Source organism: Phocoena phocoena, chromosome 5, assembly GCF_963924675.1.
Source record: "Phocoena phocoena chromosome 5, mPhoPho1.1, whole genome shotgun sequence".
NCBI lineage: Eukaryota > Metazoa > Chordata > Mammalia > Artiodactyla > Phocoenidae > Phocoena > Phocoena phocoena.
The window spans coordinates 7,900,412-7,922,759 of NC_089223.1; the positions used below are offsets into that span (position 1 = coordinate 7,900,412).

A 22,348-nucleotide genomic window follows, 5' to 3' on the forward strand; every position below is an offset into this window, starting at 1 on the left:
TAAAAAGTATAAGAATAAAAATGTATGTTTAGTTAAAAAAGGAGACATCTAAATGATGAAAGTCTAATCCCTTTTGTCATATTAACTGCTGACACTTAATTTGATTTTAGCTTTATGAAAAATTTACTACCAAATATTGATCACTGATTTTGTATATGCTGTGTACTTTCCACCCAACTGCTCATGCTGTTAACTGCAAACTATTGGATATATTTCTCATCAGAACAGACAGCAAGAGGAAAGAGTCTATTTCCCATTATCCACAACTAGACTATTCACTTCGTAGTTACTGTTACTGATTTAAAATCCGCCTAGTCCTTTTCCACGAGGGAAGATGATACAGACTTGTGGGTGTAAGTCAGAAAGACCCGGGCTGCAGTCCTAGCTCCACCACTCATTCGTTGTGAACGTTGGCCAAACTACACACTTTTTCTCAGCTGGGGCTTATTAGAGAGCCGTCACCTCACAGGATCGTTGCAAGGATTAAGTTCATATCAGCAGCATCCATCTACCCTCCAGGCTCATATCATCCTTCTCTGTTACCACCCTATGATGGTTTACTGCCCAGCTTACTGTTAACTTGAAAATACATTAAAAAATTATCACGGGGCTCAAAAGCCAAGTAGCAGTCACCCTGATAACACACATGCAGTTGAACTGCTGACTCGCTATAAGCAGCATTCCTGCTCTGTTACCTAGGCTTGTTCAGAGATGATAACCTTAAAGACTTCTAAAGACCTTAAGGTGTTTCTATGAGAGGGTCAGAGATAAAATATGCTTTCGTCGTCTAAAGTGCCAAATATTTCCTTAGCGTGTTTAATTATTTTAATGCGTGGGTTGAGGTTCTGCCATGATCTGCAAAATATAGTGTACAGTCTTGACAGAATGAATCAGAAGAGAATACACGTGCAAATGTGCACTGCAGCCTGAATGTTCCCAACTGGGGCAGGGCTGTATTCAGTGAGAGGTGTGAATGATGCATTCCCAATCGACCCTAGGGAGTAGATTCTAGAAGAGGGATTAAAGTTTCACTGTAACAGACCACTAGTAGGAATCAGATGAGCTCGGTTTTCTGGCTAGGAGACATAAAATAAATTGGACTCGATACAACTATGGGTTTAATTCTCCACAAATCTTTGCATTACTGAACAGTACCTCTGCCTTTGGGGCTGCAAGTCGTGTTGTGATCATAGTGGGAGTTCCATGTCTGTTTTGGTGGCTGATACGTGATGGGACAGGGATTGGTTTGCCTAGGGCTTGACCAGACGGAGGAAATGGTAATTGGAATCTAGACGTGGCCTTTTTTTTTTTTTTTGCGGTACGCGGGCCTCTCACTGTTATGGCCTCTTCCCGTTGCGGAGCACAGGCTCCGGACGCGCAGGCTCAGCGGCCATGGCTCACGGGCCCAGCCGCTCCGCGGCATGTGGGATCTTCCCGGACCGGGGCACGAACCCGTGTCCCCTGCATCGGCAGGCGGACTCTCAACCACTGTGCCACCAGGGAAGCCCTAGACGTGGCCTTTTGACACTGCTCAGCCGTGGTAAAAAAAAGATCAAGAGGGATGCTATTGACAGATACCGAGGTAAGGAAATCGGTGGCAGACCAGAATGTCCTGTCAGACCGGGGAGAAACTTAGTAGTGTCACGTGAGGTGGTGCACTCACATCCAGACAGCAAAGGCTAATGGTGGACATAGGAGGTCAGGAATTGGGGGGCAGGTCTCAGGCCCAGGGGAACATAAAAGCTGTCCAAGTCCTAGAACTATGGTACGCTGGAGATTTGGTTAGAGGAGTAAAAATCTGATTCACCTGAGCTATTTTGGTAAGCGTTTCTCAGTTTTTCCAAAGTAAAGACGGGACTGTTCTTAGTGTGGGGCAAGGCTAAGCCGGGAGTTAGGGCCTAGTGGTGAGTAGAGGGTAAAGGAGATGCGCAAAAGAGTGGCGGGAGTTACAGGTCGTTCAGGAGATTTCTCTGACGTGAACATGTTTTCCGCTGCTTAAAAAAAAATTTTTGTTTTAAAGTAACGTTTATACCAACTCTGTTCAGGTCCAATAGCAACTCCCTACCTCTCCTGTGCCCATCCTTGTCTCACTTGCAGAGGCCATCGCTTTCAGTTCTTGAAGCTCTTTTGGTTTCGTATCTACCTTTATATTTCTAAATGACACGCTTCTAATGCTATTTCTTGATTTTTTTCCAATATTGGACATAACCTAGAGGCTTCCCACTGGGGAAGATTAGCATGCTTTTATATTCTCCAACCGCCCTTTCTTCTTTCTCACCCCTAGACGCTTATCTTTTCCTAAATAGTTGATTTTTTAAGTCAATTAAGTTTTTAACTATGTAAATTGTATTTATTTGGTTATTATGACTTTATGTACCACGATCGCTCTTATTTCCTGTAAAACATTGTGTTTCCTGGAGTTATTTCATTTTTTTCATTTGTGTAGTAATCTCTGTTCTCTGACAGAAGGGTAAAACTCATAATACTATAAACTCATCAGATTGTATGCCATTTTTCACTTTGGAGACATCCCTCCAACTTTTCTTCATAGGCTGCTACATAGCTGTCTTGGGAATATTCTTCACCTTTTAATATGTAAGATTCTTGTTTCCTGGAACCTGAATCTTCCTTTGTTTTGGAGCCATGATGTTAGGTAACTAACTGAGAAAGGCAGCATGGGAGATAAAATATTTTGACAGGCTTACGTCCCTGAAAATTGTTCTTTTCCCCTTTCCTCTCATTTGATTCATGGTTGACTAGATACGGAATTCTCGGTTGGAAGTCATTTTCCTTCAGAATTGAAGGCATTGCTTTATTGTCTTTCTAGTTTTCAGTATTGCTTCTGAGAAATATGCCCTTTTGATCCCTGTTCTATTGTATATAAGCTGTTTTCCTTTCTAGAAACTTTTAGAATCTTTTTTCGGTGTTCTGAAATTTCAAGCGGAAGTGCTCTAAAGTAGGTTTTTATCAGTCTTCATTCTGAAGTTTTAATAGGTCCTTTCACTGTGAAACTCATGTCCTTCAGTTATGAGCAATCTTCATGTCTTTCTTCTTTGAAATTTTCTACTTTGTGTTTTTTCCATTCTCTCTATTTTTAAAAATTTATTTATTTAATTTATTTCTTTTTGGCTGCGTTGGGTCTTCATTGCTGTGCACAGGCTTTCTCTAGTTGCGGTGAGCGGGGGCTACTCTTGCGGTGCGCGGGCTTCTCATTGCGGTGGCTTCTCTTGTTGCAGAGCACGGGCTCTAGGTGCACGGGCTCAGTAGTTGTGGCTCGCGGGCTCTAGAGTGCAGGCTCAGTAGTTGTGGCGCACGGGCTTAGTTGCTCCGTGGCATGTGGGATCTTCCCGGACCAGCGCTCGAACCCATGTCACCTGCATTGGCAGGTGGATTCTTAACCACTGCGCCACCAGGGAAGCCCTCCATTCTCTTTTTAAAGTTCTTATTTTTCCGTTGTTGGGCCTCTTGGAATAATCCCCTCATTTCTTTCTTTTCTTGCCTTTTCTGTTTCTTAGAAAATTTCAGTTCTTACTTCCCGTCCTGCTTTTGAAGGTTTTTCCTTTAAATTTATGCTGCATGTTTCCATTTTCCAAGATAACTTTATTTTTTGAATGTTGGAATGTTTCTTGTCTTCTTTTATTTTTCTAATGACTTAATTTTTTTTTCTGTTCCCTGCATGACCTTTTTTTCTGCAGAGTTCATTTTCTTCTGTTACCTTTGCTCTTTAACTTTTATGTTAAAATCTCCTCATGTATATGTTGATCCTTGGCCAGTCTTTTATATTTAAGAGTGAGGTACTGAAACGTGAGTGGAGCTGTGTGTAGGCAAGTCTTGTTAACTAGCAGGAAGCTGGACATTTCATTGGGGGACCCACAAACGTCAGTAGCTATGGGTCTTTTCTTTTGGGCCAGTTTTCTCAGAGAAGTCCTTCTATCTTCTGGCTGGATAGGTATATATAGAGAGATTGTGTTCTGGAACTAAGGGGAGAAAGGTGTTTTTCTGGATGGGGGAGGTCTCATTGTTCCCAGGCAAAATTTCACTCAATCCCACTGCTTTTAGTAACATGCCTCACTCCCACTCACATTGGGGCCTCGCTGGTTCCACATGTCCAAATACTAAGCCTTCAGGCATCTTTCTGGGGAGAAGCAGCAGGGCACAGGGGGTAACATCTGGTGTGTGTGTCGCTCCAGGCACGTGTGCTAGCCAGTATAGCTGGGTTTCAATGGATACCTTTTAGAAACATATAAAATCTTTATAAATATACAGATGTAGTGGTTCTCTCTGAAAAACATAACTGTCTAGGAAGCTAATTCTGTGTAATTCCTGCTTCTGGGCTTTACATTTTCCTCCTTTTTTTTCCCCTTCAGAGCAAATTGGAGCTTTGGCAGATCAGCATATTGTCCACGTGGCGTGTGGCGAGTCCCACAGTCTGGCCCTCAGTGACCGGGGCCAGCTGTTTTCTTGGGGTGCAGGGAGCGATGGTCAACTAGGACTCATGACTACCGAGGACTCTGTGGCAGTACCCAGGTAAGAATGTCAGTTGCTGTAAATATTATTTCCTGCTAGTTTCTTTGTTAGATTCCTTGGTTTGGGTTCTGCTTTCTTCTTTTGATCGCTGTCTCCTTTGTGTCACTGTCATGCCTTAGACTGTTATAACACTTGTCACAAAAATTGTAATTATTTATAGAAGTGTCTGTCTCCAGTTAAAAAATGTGAGTTGTTCAGGAACTGCACTTTATTTATTCCAGTAGCCTAGTTGCTGGCAGAGTGTTTGGAACTCAATAATGTTTGAATAAAAAAACACCTTTTCATATTGCTGGACTTACAAACCTTTAACTTAAAATTGCAAACCTAAAACAATTATTCAATGAGTCACTTTAAAATAGAATCACAAGGCTGACCTGATTCTCTAATAACAGGCCAGATTACCTTAAGCATTACCAACAGCTAAAATACCAAATATACATAAGTTGTTTAACACAAAAGTACTAATACAATGGTTTTTAGTCCCTTAAGTATTTACTTAATTCTGAATCTTAGATGATTTGGCTAGATACGTAACAGATGCTTCACCACTAAGTAAATGTCTAAAATATTGAAGTTACTTTCAGGTGGACGTTTTGGGGGGGGGCGTCTCTGTTTGTTGAGGGTTCTTAATGAGACCACTGGTTTATTTCCTTCATATAATTCCTGCTCCTTTATACTGCAAATGTACAACATTCCTTGTATTGCAGTACTTGTCACATTCTTTGCAATTTTTAATTTAATAACTATTTTTAGTACAATCTTGAGGCCAGGAGACCTGGATCATGCATTTTAGCATCACCATTGCGAAGCGTGCTCCAGCACATGCATTGCTCAGTACAAGGGTGTTTATTAAATGCTTCTCCTCCCCTGCCCAATTATTGTCCCTTTTAAAGGACAATACATTCTTCTTCCTCTTCCTTTTTTGCCCTTCTTAGATTTTTGTCTCTTTAATCAAAAGCTGTTTCAGGGAAAAGAGGAACGGGGAGGTAAGAATGATTTGATTCCATTTCCTGGTTTAGAACAGGTAATGTCTTGGGTTCATTACTTCCAAAAATTAATTTGGGGGGAAGAGGGAGAGTAGAAATTTAAAAAAGGGGGATGTTATATTTTAAGAAATTGTAATATTAAGGAAAAGATTTATAACATTAATGACAGAAGTATTTCATTCGTTGATGTCCAAAGACTCAAGAAAAGCTGTTTAGTGGCATTTCATTTCTAAAAATGGAGTAATCTGTGTTAGAGTAGCAGTTTGTTATTATTTTTATTAGTCATGTCTAAATTATGGATGACTTCTGAGGGTTTAGTTTGTATATAATTTCATATTATAACTTAATTAAATTCATTAATTCATACCTTAGTATTGTGGAAAGTAACATAGATTCGAGGTCATACGGACTCAGATTCCAGTACTGGCTCTATTACTTATTAGGTGAATGACCTTGGGCAAATTGTTGAACTTACCTAGGCCTCGATTTCCTAACTTAAGAATGGAGTTACGTAGTATTGGGTACCTTTACAAAGTTATTGGGAGGATGCAGTAAGACGAGTAGGTAAAACACAGTATATGCTTGTGCATGTGTATCCCGCTTTCTCCACCTCAAGGGTATAATTTCTTATTGTTTGTCTTGTCCTTTTGACCTGCGTCCTCTCTGTAACTGTGATTGTGGAGGTTGTATTGAGGGTAATGGTGACCCATAGAGGGAGGAGTGTGGGGAATTTGAGTGGAAGCTGGCCAGGAAAAAGGGCTGTTGCCGCATACGTTTCTGAGACACTGGGCCCCAAGGCAGTATTACATTTTCCAATTTAAAAAAATAGTGGGGTTCTACAAGCTATTGATACATGCAGCAATTTGGACAAATGTCGAGGGAATTATTCTGAGTGAAAAAGAAGCCAATCCCAAAAGGCTGCCTACCTACTGTATGGTTCCATTTATATAACATTCTCAAAATGACAAAATTGTGGAAATGGAGGGTAGATTAGTGGTTGCCGGGGGTTACGAATGGGGGAGGGGAGGAGTGGTTATAAAAGTACAACAAAAGGAATCCTTGTGGTGTCGGAACCACTGAGTATGGTGCTGGATACATGAGCCTACACGGGTGACACAAATACTACAAACTCAGAAATGAGTACAAATAAAACTGGGGAAATATTGGCCTGGCCAAAAAGTTCGTTTGGGTTTTCCTGTAACATCCTATGGGAAAACCTGAATGAACTTTTTGGCCAACCCAAACATAAATGAGATTGGTAGGTTATGTTAATGTCAGTATCTTTGTTATGATACTATACTGTAGTTTTGCAAAATGTCATCACTGGGGGAAACTGGACAAAGTGTACAAGGGATCTCTGTATTATTTCTTACAACTGCATGTGAATCTACAATAAAAAATAGTTGGGTTCTGTTTGGTACTAAATGCATATGTGAACTCTATTTTATAAATTTTTTTAGATCTGAGAAAATAAACCATTAACAAAAGCAACATCTACCTATCACTCTAAATAACCCCCTCCTCGCCTATTAGATGTCTGTCTTCTAAAATGCCCCTTCCCGAAAGTGTGCCCGTCTGACTCCTTTGTTCCCGTGGCATACACTTAATGAAGAGGAAAGTGGCAACTTGTGAATTACTAAAATAGGAAGCAGCAGATATTCTCAGGCTGCCCGCCTCTGTTGGGCAGTACCAAGCATGACTTTTTTCCTTTAATTCTCACCACAGCCCTGTGAATGGTACTGTTCTTAGCTCTGTCTTCGACACGAGCAAGCAGAGCAGCGGGATTTACAAGTTATCATATGGGGCTTCCCTGGTGGCGCAGTGGTTGAGAGTCCGCCTGCCGATGCAGGGGGCACGGGTTCGTGCCCCGGTCTGGGAGGATCCCACATGCCGCGGAGCGGCTGGGCCCGTGAGCCATGGCCGCTGAGCCTGCGCGTCCGGAGCCTGTGCTCCGCAACGGGAGAGGCCACAACAGTGAGAGGCCCGCATACCGCAAAAAAAAAAAAAAAAAAGTTATCATATGATCTTCCTCTTTATCATCCTAGGCAATCAGAGTTTTGGAGGCATTGCCCTTCTTAATTTTTTTAAATTATGGTAAAATACACATAATGTAAAATTTACCATCTCATCCATTTTAGAGTGTACAGTTCAGTAGTGTTAAGTATATCCACGTTGCTGTGTGACCAATCTCCAGAACTTTTTTCTCTTGCAGAAATTTAACTCTGTACTCGTTAAATGACAACTCCCCATTTCTCCTCTTCCCAGCCACTGGCAGGCACTGTTAGACTTTGATTTGTATGAATTTGACTAGTCTAGATATCTCACGTAAGTGGAATTATGGAGTATTTGTCTTTTTGTTACTGGCTTATTTCACTTAGCATAATGTCCAAGTTTCATCCATGTTGTAGCATGTGTCAGAGTTTTTGTTCTTAAAGGCTGATGAATATTCTGTTGTATACATATTCCAAATGTGTATACCTCATTTATTTTTCTAGTCATCTGTTGATGGACACTTGGGTTGCTGCCACCTTTTGGCCATTTTGAATAATGCTGCTATCAATGTGGGTATACAAATATCTCTTTGGTACCCCGGCTTTCAGTTCTTTTGGATATATACCCAGAAGTGGGATCGCTGAATCATGGCATTGCCCTCATTTGAAAGCCATTTAGATACTAGCCATGTTCTTAGGGATCTTTCTTCTGTAGTTTACTCCTTTTGTCCCTGAATTGGAGATGACAAGGTGGGAATTAACAGTGGGCTATGGTAATGGGTTTAGGTGCAGTTTGTTTTTTTTTTTTTTAAAAACAGTAGCTACCTAAGAGGCAGGAGGTTAGTGAAAGACTTCATAGAATTATATCATGTAAGATTATATGTTTGATTTTAAAAAGTCTTTTGTGAAAGATGTTACTTATTACAACTGTTTTGTTTAGTTGGGAATATTTCCAGTCATTGTTCGTGAATGCCCTTCTTAAGAGGAAAGTCTTTTCTGTTTTAGGTTAATACAGAAGCTGAACCAGCAGACAATATTGCAAGTTTCCTGTGGCAACTGGCACTGCTTGGCTCTTGCAGCTGGTAACGTACATCTCTGCTGATGTTCTGTTAATTTGAGAACCATTTCTCTTTGCATTTTTGTGTGATGTTATCTAACTGGATACCTTTAACTAGTCAGGGTCTGTGCATTCCTGTTGGACAGCAGCAATTCGCAGACAGCCTTTGTGTAGCTCATACTTTTCTCAGGGTTTGGATGATGAAGGAGGTGGTCATCATTGCTGCTCCCACTGTCTCTCGGGGGAAGGTGAAGAGGAAACAGTACGTCAGTCGTGTTCTTGAGCGGAACATTGGTTTTTCTTAGCTATAGCTCACTGTGACGTTACATTCCACCATGAAGCTCCCAAATAAGTGAAGAAGATGGAGTTAGAAAAACCTAAGCCAGCAAATAATGCTGTATTTTGTTAGGATAAATTTGAGGGGAAGTCGGCACTAACAGGTCCTGCTTGATTCTCTGTGGTGCCGTCCGGGTCATAGCTGGACCCCGTGAAGTCCTGGGTCTCTCATGGTCCTGGTGTGGTCAGAACTCGTTCACCTTGCTTAGTGGATCAAAGCCTGGTAATTGCCTATTCAGAACTGAATTGACTTACACATTTACTTTTTTCTTTGCATAAATGTTAATAACCTTGGAAGGGTGATAAGGCTCAGCTCGTCTCTGTTGTCATGACAAGTGGGAGGTTTGGTTGCAGCATGAAGTGTGTCTGCTCCCTTGCTCTTGGGTGTGTGTGTGTGTTGCGGCCGGAGGGCACTAACAAACGAGCCTACCGGGCAACCCTGGTGTTCTAACAAGGTTATTTTTGTGGATGGCACTTGTATCATTTCTGGTAATACCAGTTATCCTCTTCTTATTTCAGATGGCCAGTTCTTCACGTGGGGGAAGAACAGCCATGGGCAGCTGGGTCTGGGGAAGGAGTTCCCCTCCCAAGCCAGCCCGCAGAGGGTGAGGTCCCTGGAGGGGATCCCGCTGGCGCAGGTGACTGCAGGAGGCGCCCACAGCTTTGCCCTGTCTCTCTCGGGAGCCGTATTTGGCTGGGGGATGAATAACGCGGGGCAGCTCGGGCTCAGTGACGAGAAAGGTAGGTGAAGTCTTCACGTGGCCCTCTTAACCTCATTTGTTTAGTATGTGCTTCCTGAGGAGCTTGTATGTGCTGGCCCCGTGTCAGGCACGGGGTGTAGCAGGGACCAGCACAGAGAATACCCTTGGCTTAGCGAAGATTGTCTGCTAGTGGGCAGATGCAAACCACACACCAGTAAGTCTACCGTATGTCACAGGCTTTGAGAGGAAAGGTTCCTATTTCATATAAGGTGGCCGGGGAGCGCCTCTCGGATGAGATGTTTGAGCAGAGCCCTGTAGGAAGTCAAGTCTGAGAGGAGATGTGTAGATACGCTGGGCGGAGACTGTTCCAGTCAGAGGGAACAGGGTGTGCAAGCAAAAGTTCTGGTGCAGGAGGATCTGTGGTGTGCTCAGGGCTGGGGTGACCGGAAGACGGGAGCTCAGAGAGCTAGGGGGGCCCCATTATGTAAGGCCTGAAGGGCAGGCTAAGGAGTTTGGCTTCTCTCGCTGAAATCAGGGAAGACCCCGAGGTGTTGAGGAGAGGAGTGATCCAGTTTAACTTTGCCTAGAGTGGGTCCACGGGGGAAGCTGGAAGACCAGTTTGGAAGTAGTGGGAATAAAGATGGACTTGAATATATTTGAAGGTGGGCCAGTTGGTTTTGCTCATTGTTGGATGTGTAGTTTGAAAGAAAGAGGAGAAGCTGGAAGGGTGAAGTCACATTTATAAAATGAGGAAAGCTGTGTATGGGGAGTGGGGCGGAGCGGTGGGAAGAACTGGGGAGTGTAGGGAACCCATGAGTTAAGTTTTAAATACGTTAAAAATGAGGTGTCTGTCAGACGTGCAAGTGGAGGTTCAGGCAGGAAGCGGAACATGAGAGTCAGGAGTCCAGGGGGACCCAAAATTCAGGCTAAGACAGCTGTGTACGTCTCAGAGGCAAATGGTAGTGACACTGCTATTTCTCTCGTTCTAGATCGAGAGTCTCCTTGCCACGTGAAGCTCCTGCGAACACAAAAAGTCGTCTATATCAGTTGCGGAGAAGAGCATACAGCAGTTCTCACTAAAGTAAGGGACTTGGAGTATTCCAGTTTGTTCCGCGGCGCTTTGGTGCTGGGTATGACATGAATGCTTATTTATCACGGTTTGGTTGGTTGGATAGGGCCTTTTAGAGAGAGCAGTTAATGGTGTCTAAAAATAGTCCAGTGTTGTCTCCCTTCTCAGCAACCATCTGCATTCTCGCTCTTCCCTCCCTGCAGTGGTGGTCAGCCTCCAGGCGCTCAAGAAAACGGACCCTTGCCCCATTCCAGCTGACACCTGCTCCCAGGCTAAATGCATATGACCAGTATCCCTATGAAAGCTCCCCAGTAACGGGAGTTAGACATTAATTCAGCCATACTTCCCTGAAGACCTTTATTAAAGTGGCACAAAAGTTTTTTTTTTTTTTTAATAAATTTATTTATTTATTTTATTTTTGGCTGTGTTGGGTCTTTGTTGCTGCACGCAGGCTTTCTTTTAGTTGCAGTGAGCGGGGGCTACTCTTCGTTGTGGCGTGCGGGCTTCTCATTGCGGGGCTACTCTTTGTTGCGGAGCATGGGCTCTAGGCGCACAGGCTCCGTAGTTGTGGCGCATGGGCTTAGTTGCTCCGCAGCTCGTGGGATCTTCCCGGACCAGGGCTCGAACCCGTGTTCCCTGCCCTGGCTGGCGGATTCTTAACCACTGTGCCACCAGGCAAGTCCAACACAAAAGTATCTTTTTCTTCAAGTTGAGCCACAGTGAGGTTTAAGAATTTCTAAAAATGTGAGGGATTTCCTTGGTGGCTCAGTGGTTAAGACGCCGCCTGCCAATGCAGGGGACACGGGTTCAAGCCCTGTCCGGGAAGATCCCGCATGCCGCTAAGCCCGCGCGCCACAACTACTGAAGCCCTGCGCGCCTAGAGCCCGTGCTCTGCAATAAGAGAAGCCACCGCAATGAGAAGCCTGTGCACCGCGACAAAGATTCAACACAGCCATAAATAAATAAATAATAAATAAATTTTAAAAATAAAAATATGAGGATAATACATTCAAATCAGTTATTATTAAGGGAAGCTAGTGGTGTTTAGGGTATGTCCTTCAACCTCCTGAGACTGATATCAGGGAAAAATACGCCCTTTCAGAAAAGATTCTAGAATGCCACTGTGAGAGAGAAAATGCTAAGCTGGCCTGACCCTTTTGGCATTTCTTTGGCATAAATTTGTTCTTAAAGTGATTTTTTTCTATTATGGAAGTAGTTCCTGTTCATAAATAAAGAAGGATTAAGAAGGATTAATCCTTCTTAAATAAAGAAGGATTCTAACTGAAAAAGAATCACTGTTAATATTTTGGTGTTTTCAAAGCAGAAACAGAGACACAGACATAGAGAACAAACGTATGGATACCAAGGGGGAAGACGGGGGTGGGATGAATTGGGAGATTGGGATTGACAAATACGCAGTATTGATACTATGGGTAAAATAGATAACTAATGAGAACCTACTGTGTAGCACAGGGAACTCTACCCAGTGCTCTGTGGTGACCTAAATGAGAAGCAAATCCAAAAAAGAGGTGATATATGTATACGTATAGCTGATTGACTTTGCTGTACAGTATAAACAAACACAATATTGTAAAGCAACTATACTCCAATAAAAAATATATATATATATTTTTGGTGTTAAAAAGTAGTTCAAGGTATATATAACTTTCAAATATATATAGCAATATTCTGTGTTCTTTTAAAACAAGCCATTTAAATATATGTATAAAAGAACAATGTGATTAATGTTTTAAAATTATCTACCTTTTTTTTTTGCTTCTAAAACAGTTATATCTAGAGAGAATGAAAAGGTGTTTTCATGTCGAACAAATACTATCATAGATTCACTTTAATAAAATGCCTTAGCATTTGTTCAAGTACAGCTGCTAAAAAGATCTTACTTTCCAAGGAATCTGTGGAGCATTTAATTTTTTACATATAAATGATTGTGCAAAATCATCTCATTTCACCTTTTTCTTCTTTTGTTTTCCTTCTTATTAACACATCGTTGTACTTTTAAACAACTTTCAGAATTTATAGATGGCACGCATTCCCTTGAGCAGTACTGTCTTTATTCCATAAAGGTGTAGTCTTAAGTTCTTTTAAAATTATTTTTCCATTTAATCAACATTCCAAAGAAGTGATTGGCTAAGTATCAAGCGTAGCATTCTTATACAGACCGTCGTGATATGAATTTTGTGTACAGAGGCTAAAGGAGTGTACGCAAACTCAGAGACACAGTGCAGTCACGTGATATTTGCTCCTTGTTAGAGCGGAGGTGTGTTTACCTTTGGTGCTGGTTCCTGTGGGCAACTTGGACATGATTCCATGAATGACGAGGTTAATCCAAGAAGAGTTCTGGAGCTGATGGGCAGTGAAGTCACTCAGATTGCCTGTGGCAGGTGAGTGGTCCTAAGAGCTTCCTCATAGATATTAAGACCCAGAAATGGATCATGTCTTTGCAGTGATGGAGAATATGTGGTTAGACCCAGCCACCGTCCTTTTAAGAAACCTTAACCGCACGCACACCTACGGTGAGAGTTTGGAGAGAGTCCGATCTGAACAGGGTGTGGCGAGGAAGGGTTTTAGAGAAGCAGAGCCCCCTGGGGCCAGTAGGCTTCTTTGGGGTAAAGAATAGCACGATGTGTGGGAGACGTGAAGAAAGGAAAGTGAGAGAGCCTCAAAGAATGTCTTGGAAATTTTGCTGGTTCCCCCCACCCCCCGCCGCCTCTTCCCACTCATCCCAGATGCAGCAGGCCTTCAGCTCTTTCCGAGAAGTCTTGCCATCATCCCGATGACCTAGATTATCAGGGAAAGATGGTGTTACGAAGAGCCAGCGCTGCGAAAAAACAGGCACATGAGAACACAAGGGGCAGCCCTAGGATGTGCAGTGCTCACACGTGGAAGTAAAAAGTCAGAGTGTGTATTAACCCGTATCAGAAGGGATGCTGATGCGTTAATTTACATTCTTTTCCCCCAGACAACACACCCTAGCCTTTGTGCCTTCTTCTGGACTCATCTATGCATTTGGTTGTGGAGAAAGAGGTCAGTTAGGAACTGGACACACTTGTAATGTCAAGTGCCCGTCTCCTGTGAAAGGTTGCTGGGCCGCCCATAGCGGCCAGCTTTCAGCCAGAGCTGGTAAGAGTGATTTTTTTTATTAGAATTTAATGGTCTTTTAAATGCTAAAAACAATTATTTATAGAACACGTATTTATTTTTTACCTTGAGGACTTTTGGAAGGAATGAATGTGAGGTATTTTCTTTGAACGTCAATCAGCAAGTATTTGAGTATTCACTATGCATGAGGCTCATTAGTTGAGATCCTAGAGAATAAAGCAAAACATGTCATTTTGGCCCTAACGACCTTGATGGTGGCGTATACATTTTATTATTGTTGCTGATAATTGAGTGCTTAACCAAGTTCTGTAACCATGCTGAGCCCTGAAGACAACCTTAAGAACCTAGTGGTCATTATCCCCATGTTGGAGATGAGGAAACTGAGTCTTAAGGAGGTTAAGTAACTTGCCCAAGATGATACAGATTCGGGGAACAGGATTTAAAACCAGGTCTGCCTCATTCTGAAGGCTGTGTTCTTTTTTTTTTTTTTTTTTTTGTGGTACGCGGGGCTCTCACTGTTGTTGCCTCTCCCGTTGCGGAGCACAGGCTCTGGACGTGCAGGCTCAGTGGCCGTGGCTCACGGGCCCAGCCGCTCTGCAGCATGTGGGATCTTCCCGGACCGGGGCACGAACCCGTGTCCCCTGCATCGCCAGGCGGACTCCCAACCACTGCACCACCAGGGGAGCCCTGTGTTCTTTTTTTTAATTTTTAAAAATGTTATACAGTTTTTAAAGATTACACTCCATTTACAGGTATTACAAAATATTGGCTATATTCCTGGTGCTGTACAACACATCCTTGTAGCCTATCTTATACCCGGTAGTTTGTACCTCCCGTGCCCCAATCCTATATTGCCCGCCCTAGTTCGAACGAACCACTAGTTCGTTCTCTATACCTGTGTCTTAAAGCCTGTGCTCTTAACACTTGTACTGTGTTACCTTTCCTTTATGATTGCTATTTTGGTCAAAACATGACATGATTTCTTTTCATGCCATTTTTTCCTTCTCTTAAAAAATAGCGGAATTTTGTTCCATTTCGTTTCAAAATAGTTCCATTTCATTAGAAATCAAAATAAGGCAGTCACTCAGTAAGAGTGACTTGAAATAATAAATCCAGAAGCTTAAATGCAGCTGGAGAGCCATTAGAAAGAAGTGTGATTTAATAATTAATTAATTTTGATTTTGAAGGCTATAAAATGACACACTTCTGGCTTGATCAGAATTTTATTTTAACAGTAACAATCGTAAGTTCCCTGCTGGATTATAAGAAACTTAAGTATAGGGATGGAGTCTTTTCCTCTTTATAAACCTGGCATATAGCACAGGGCCTGGCACAAACTTCTCACTGAATAAATATTTATGGAAGGAACATATGAGCATCTAAAAATGTAGTGGAACTTAAAATGTAAACTAAACAAGATTTTGTTTAGGTGATGTTACCCAAAGTGAAAGAATGGCTTGGTGTCCTCTTCTGAATCATTTGTAAATTTCTTCTTCTCTAAGGCATTGTACACGTTAGGAATGCGTATATTTAAGAAATATACCAATGTAAAAAACTCAAACATTTTATAGGTTAATTTGAAACCACAAGGTTTTTGAAGTTTACCGCAAAACTTATGTGATCATAAATCTGTGCTTGGATGTTTGCCAAAGTAGGTAAATTTCAATTTGTTATGTAAATGCTGTGGTTTTAGGAACCTTCATGGTAATGTGGGAGCACAGAGGAAGGCATCAAGGAGTATTCCGGTTAGAGGAAGTCTGAGCTGTGTCTTAAAGGATGATTTGGAGTTAGCCAGGTAGAGGATTGTGAGTGGGTGGGCAGTGGTGAGTACCGTGGAATTGCACATTCCAGGGGCACCTTTCCAGTTATGCTCTAGGAGGCGCCATTCATGGAGAATACGGTGTGCACTGGGGGAGGTAGAGGAAGAGGCGTGGAGGTAGGAGGTAGTGTGGTGCACTAGAAATGAAAGCAAGGTGGTGGTAGGGGTGTGTCAGCACGGGTGCAGTACGATGGGAGGCAGAGCTGGGGTAGGATGTGGAGGTCCTCCGGAGGAGCTGCAGACCGCCACCCTCAGGGGCCGAATGATTTCTTAGCAGACGTTATGGTTTATGGTAGTGACTCTTTTAAACTTCAGGGCAGTGGCATGACAGACTTAGAACGAAAAACAGAAATGAGGTCAGGACAAGCTGGCAGTGGGAGGGAGGCAGGGAGGGTTAGAGTGGAAGATACAGTCTTACATGTTTAGTTTTAACTGAAGTAGAAACAGTCCTGGGAAGAGAGCTGGGGGAGGAGGTTTCTTACTTCTTGGGCAGAATTAAATGGATAGGAAACCGTTCTGAAGCACATTTTGGAGTATTAGAAAAGGGGATCAAGGAAAAACGTTAATTGTTGAAAACTGTGCTCTTGAAAATTTTCTTGATAGATCGCTTTAAATACCGTATTGTCAAGCAGATCTTCTCTGGAGGAGACCAGACTTTTGTACTTTGCTCCAAATATGAGGTAAACCTTTCTTTTGACTATTACTTTGGGGGTGGAATAATGGCGAACCAATATTTATTTTAATAAATAATTACATGAGAGCAACGTTACTCTTTGTTTCTACCCATTTTATTATATTAAAGTAAGCCAACTAAACCTTGAGGTCATCTCCCTTTTGCTTCCTAGAGGTGCCAATCATTTTCTTGGTATTTTAATCACAGAGTTCTGATTTATAATTGAACATTATTTATTTATATCTGGATTTGTCCCAAAAGAGATTTAAGGGAGACCTTAGAGAGTTCATACTTACTTTGGGATTATTTGACTTTCCATTCTTTGCTTCCCTGTAAGTAGCCACAAATGCTGGGTGTTTGAGAGCTCTCTGGGTTGGTTGATGTGATCGAGCCTACGCGAAGTATAAGAGATGCCACGGTATTCAGCTCTCCTTTGTTATTTATCATCTGCTCGTAGCACCACGCTAAAATTTCCCTCAGGTTGTCTCCTGCATCACTGTGGTGGGTAAGTCAGGAAGAATGACATTCTTTCAGGACTGAAGGTTGTGGAGAACGTGGGCCAGGTATCTGTGACAGGGTTTTAATTCACCCCCCTCTCTGGATGAGAAATGTCAGTCTGAAATCAGCACAGATTTGTTTCCTGCTTTCCAACCCCTGCCCTGCTCTCAGGCTTCCTCTCCTCTCTCCCTCCCTGCCCCTCTCCTCCCCTGTCCATCTTGCTTTTATTCGACAAGCACTTAGGGAGGACCAGCGGTCTGTAGTGCATGGATCCTTATCTTACGCTGGAGGAGCAGGGTAGGGCCCTTGGTGATGACAAAGGAATCAGAATAGGTTAAAAAGAAAATGAGGGTCTGTGGACACAAGGGGCCTTGTCGCTGCTGGAAACTCTCTGCCTCTCTCTGATACTTCGCCATCTTTCAGTACGCGATGTTCTTGCCTTCTAGTCAGTATCATTCTATGACTTTGGTATTAAAGGTTGTGGTGGAGTCTGAGGCTGCAGGTTGGACAGCTGAAACTGACAATTAGCTCTTTTCCAGGTCAGGATCCTGGAGAAAGTTCTGTTGAGTGCAGCCATCTGGGGTGATTTGGAACTGTTGCTTTAGACCTATCTTAGGACCAGCTTCAGTGCTTCACAGAGAAACCTTGAGAACAGCTGAGACTATTCTTTGTTCCTTTAAGATGCTAATAGAGCGAAATATGAAAAGCCCTGAATCTCTGCAGGATAACTTTGTGTCCACAAGTAGTAGAGTTTGAAGTATTCATTTCCCTATGAAACTGGCTTGATTAACCAACTTCAATTTTCCTGTGAAATTCAACATAAAACTTTGTTTCATTTCTTTTGTAAATATGGTATCTGATATTCGTACTTGGCTTTTAAATTTACTGTAATTAACACTGTTGGGACTGGAGAACAAAACGTTGATGAGAAGGAAGTGAAAGTAGCATATTGTTGGAGAAATTAGATTTTCCAGGTTAAATTTTAAACAGCTGCAAGAGTTGTATGCATTAAAAATGTAAGATAACAAAGACAAAAGAAACTAAAAATAGAATATGACTTAGAAAAGTATTGTTTGTTTGCTTGATTTTGAAGTATAATTAACCTACAACACTATTTTAGTTCCTGGTACACAGCATAGTGATTTGATATTTCTATAATTTCAAAACGGTCGCCACAAAAAGTCTAGTTACCATCTGTCACCATATAAAGATATTACATAATTATTGACTAAGACCTAGGAGTCTTAAAAAGATGCTGATGTCTCTAGAGATTCTGATTTAACTGGTCTAGAGTGTGACTTGGCTGTCGGGATTTTTGAAAGCTCTGGTGATCCATAGTGCAGCCACAGTTGGGAAACACCGACCTAGACCAATTTTTTCTTTTGGGGCTGTATGTAATTCGAAGGTGTGGAAAATCGACGCTTTTTCTTGAGTCTTTGTGTGATTCTGAGGTTGCACTGCATCCACGGCATCTGTGGTTTACTGGACGTGCAATGAAGACTGACAGAATAGTTCTGTGTTTATATTTTATTGTAAGTATGTGTTAGTGTCTGTGTTCAGCTACCCCTTTGACTGGGGGAAGTAATTAAAATTTACATAATGACAGTGGGTTGCGAGACCATGGTGGAGAGGCAGTCTTGTTTGTGTGTTCTCAAGTGTCTGCTCTGTCTTATAGGTTTTCTCTATGTAATCCAGGATGGCTTTTGTTCTCTCAGTAGATGTCGGTGGTCATTTTCGTAAAATAATTATCAAGAACAGATGATCATAAACTTTGACGAGCGTCTCTGATTTGTTACATGCCCTTCTCCTTTCCCCTAATGATGATATCAAAACTCATAACTCTGAGAAGATAACCAAGAAAATTTACTCAGAAAGTTGTGTTTTTATGTGCAGGTGCAAAGGAGAAAAAGGGATCATCTGGTTAATGCTTTAATATTACTTTTTTCCTCCTTTTTAGTGACAAGTACAGGAGGCATAAAGCACTCTCAACTTCTTCTTAGTTCTAGATAAAGAACAGGATTGAGGGAAAACTAAGGTGAAAAAGAGCCATTTTAGGAAATAGAAGTGCTTATATTATTATTATTTTTTAATCTCACTGAAGAAAGGACGTGCAAGTACAGTGCTGGGCGGCATTTGGGATTTTCAAGGCCATTTTTTTTTTTTTGCGGTACGCGGGCCTCTCACTGTTGCGGCCTCTCCCGCTGCGGAGCACAGGCTCCGGACGCGCAGGCTCAGCGGCCATGGCTCACCGGCCCAGCCGCTCCGCGGTATGTGGGATCCTCCCGGACCGGGGCACGAACCCGCGTCCCCTGAATCGGCAGGCGGACTCTCAACCACTGCGTCAAGACCATTACTGACATGTCCTTTTTGTTACCTTTCTTATAAATTTATAGCTCTATCCTCTGAGCAAGGCATTAAGAGGCATTAAGTTTTCAAGGATGATTTGCGATACAGATTGTAACTGAACTCTGACTTTTTATAATACATTTTGTTGGAGTTTGGTCAACAGCTATGGCAAATGATTAGTAATGTGTAAGCCTTGATGTTATGGTGAGTCAAAGCAGAGCGGGAAAGAAGCCTGAAGAAGTCATATTGGTGGTTTGGTTTCTCTGGGGAGTGTGCTAAAGGGCCATCCCAACTTCAGAGCTCCCCGTGGGACTGGCTGAGGCCTCTGTTACACCGAGCCGTAGTTCAACGTCTCCTTCGGCCCAATCCTGCCTCCTCCATCCCTAAGGAAATGTGGTTCTAAAGCCACCCCCGCCCCTGCACATAAATCTCAGGCTCAGAGTCTGTTTCCCAGAGGAATCTTACAGGTTTAAATCCTGCCGGAGGCAAGGGGACTGGGTCCTGGTACCACGCCCCCACCTGCTGCTGGGTGGGAAAGGACCGAAGCTCTAGCCCAGGGCAGCACAGCTGGGAGCCCTCAGGAGTGTACACTCTCGGCAGCTGGGGGAGTGAGCGCCTCCGTTCTGAAGGGTGGGAGGATCTGGCAGTGCACCCCAGCTCCTGTATGTAAGTGCAACACAAAGCGGGGAATATACGGGGAGAGGGAGATGAGGAAAGATCCATGCTGTTACATGGTTTCTCTTTTTTATTGTTATATTTAATCCTTCAGAATTCTTCTCCTGCCGTCGACTTCAGGATGATGAACCAAGCACATTACACCAGTTTAATCAATGATGAAACCATAGCAGTCTGGAGACAAAAACTCTCAGAACACAACAATGCAAATACAATCAAGTATGTGGTCGCATGTTTTCATGTTGTTTCAGAGTGTGTTGGAACTTCCTAGCTTAGTGATTTTTTCCCTACTTCCGGCTTGAGGTTGGGAATATAAATGGAGTTTTACATTTCAGGGAATCAGTTTTTGGGCACATGTTTACTCAGGATTCGGTGCCCTTAGACCCGGATAACGTAATAGGTTGTTCCCCCGTTTTCTCACAGAACGTGTTCCTCAGCCTCCCTTGTTTGGATCTCAGTCCTGACCGATGAAGGCCTGAGCTGGCCTTTCTGCTAAGAAAGCTCAGTGTTACTGTTTAACTCCAAGACTTTCTTCATATGCATATTCCAAAGCGCATCCCAAATCGAAGACAGCTTATTTTACCTAATCTGAGTCATTTCGCATTTTCACATTCAGAATGATCAGTTGAGATAGTAATTCGGTGTCTGGTGGAGAAAAAAGTACAGTTAAAGGACTGAGGCCTTTCAGCAAGTTTATTTCATTCTTGAAAGAGAATTTATTTATTTATTTATTTTACATTTTTACACATTTTATTGGCTTTCCTCAGCATTTCCATTTTTCTGCAGAGTCTAATTCTTGGGAATGAATGAATCAGGCTGAATATTAGGTGGTGACGGTTCCCAGAAATGTGTATAAAGCATCTTGCTTTATGATAGAGATCGTAGTGGAGCAAATGCCCAGGGTCCTAAAGTTTGGGCACACCAGGTGGCAGCTTTTTTTTTTTTGTGGTACGCGGGTCTCTCACTGCCGTGGCCCCTCCCGTTGTGGAGCACAGGCTCCGGATGCGCAGGCTCAGCGGCCGTGGCTCACGGGCCCAGCCGCTCCGCGGCACGTGGGATCCTTCCAGACCGGGGCACGAACCCGTGTCCCCTGCATCGGCAGGCGGACTCTCAACCACTGCGCCACCAGGGAAGCCCCAGGTGGCAGCTTTTTGAGTGGAGGATCATTGGGAATGCCCTAGAGCACCTCTATGGCAGTCCTCCTAATCCCTCTAACTTTGGGCGGTTCTGCTGGGACGCTGAGGCTGGAAGGTGGCAGGGAAGGGGCTGGGGGCCTAGACTCACCGTGGGAGGGGTGGGGGGACTGAGACCTCCTTGGCTGGGACCTTGACACCTCACTAATTCTTAGTTTTCTTTTTTTTTTTTAAGATGTTGGGGGTAGGAGTTTTTATTAATTTATTTATTTTTGCTGTGTTGGGTCTTCGTTTCTGTGAGAGGGCTTTCTCTAGTTGAGGCATGCGGGGCCACTCTTCATCACAGTGTGCGGGCCTCTCACTATCGCGGCCTCTCTTGTCGCGGAGCACAGGCTCCGGACGCGCAGGCTCAGTAGCTGTGGCTCCGCGGCATGTGGGATCCTCCCAGACCAGGGCTCGAACCCGTGTCCCCTGCACTGGCAGGCAGATTCTCAACCGCTGTGCCACCAGGGAAGCCCTAATTCTTAGTTTTCTTATTTACAGAAGGACAGGATGCAAGAAATGGTCTCTAAAGATCTTTCCTGACCCGGATTCTCTGATTAATAGAAGTTGCTGTGATCCCCTCCTCAGCCATATATTTGTTTTATTCCTTCCCTTTTCCTTATATTAAATAAGAGAGTCTGGGGTTCCTGACTGCAGTTTCACCCTGAGTCCTCAGAAACTAGCGGTTTCCTCAGACACTATGTAATCTAGGTAATAGGAACAAACACTTATTTCACTTATTTTTAGTTTCTTTCTCAGATGGGTAACAAAGTAGAAGGAAGTACTTGTATGGTTATTAATTCGCAAAGATACTTTCTGTGTTTGGTAAATAACAGCTCAGCTTCTCTTTTTTTGGTTTTATTTTGTGTTCAATTTTGGAGGTGAGGTGGGGAGTGTCTTAGATGATTGGTGGGAAAAGAACATTCAAGATCATTATTGTTAGGCCCAAGAGTTTTCTTTTGGTAGCTTTGATACTGTCTTTTTATTTTATTTTAACATGACTTAAGGAAAACTTAAGCTCTCGTCCATTTTGAGCCATGACACAGTGTTTCTCTAAAGCAGCGTACATTTTCCAAGGCTTCACCTGGGTAAGAAAAAGCGGCTATTAATGAAACCCTGGAAAAGAGGACTAACCCTGGAATAGAGGACTAAGCCTGTTGTTTAATGCTTGAACAACCATTTACTTGTAATTATTAAAGGCTTCCCTCCCTTTTGCTTCCTGAGCAGCGGGGTCATTCAGATACTATCTTCGGCAGCCTGTTGGAATGGAAGCTTCCTTGAGAAAAAGTAAGTGATTTATTAGTCTTTAAAAAAAAGAAACCAAAAAAACACATGTGATGCAAATACTTACTCAGTGAAGGCCGTGAAAGACTTC

At 42.9% G+C, this 22,348-nt stretch overlaps 1 protein-coding gene across 3 annotated transcripts in view; it reads left to right on the forward strand.

Annotated features, from left to right (window-relative positions):
- HERC3 (HECT and RLD domain containing E3 ubiquitin protein ligase 3) overlaps positions 1-22,348 on the forward strand; it is a 123,431-nt gene that overhangs the window by 24,716 nt on the left and 76,367 nt on the right. For all 3 annotated transcript variants that reach the window (XM_065878102.1, XM_065878104.1, XM_065878105.1), the window contains exons 2-10: positions 4,368-4,527; positions 8,510-8,586; positions 9,417-9,638; positions 10,588-10,679; positions 12,939-13,069; positions 13,648-13,808; positions 16,210-16,286; positions 19,893-20,017; positions 22,201-22,260. In XM_065878102.1, coding sequence (XP_065734174.1) covers positions 4,368-4,527; positions 8,510-8,586; positions 9,417-9,638; positions 10,588-10,679; positions 12,939-13,069; positions 13,648-13,808; positions 16,210-16,286; positions 19,893-20,017; positions 22,201-22,260 — 1,105 coding nt within the window. The remainder of the gene's footprint in view (positions 1-4,367; positions 4,528-8,509; positions 8,587-9,416; positions 9,639-10,587; positions 10,680-12,938; positions 13,070-13,647; positions 13,809-16,209; positions 16,287-19,892; positions 20,018-22,200; positions 22,261-22,348) is intronic.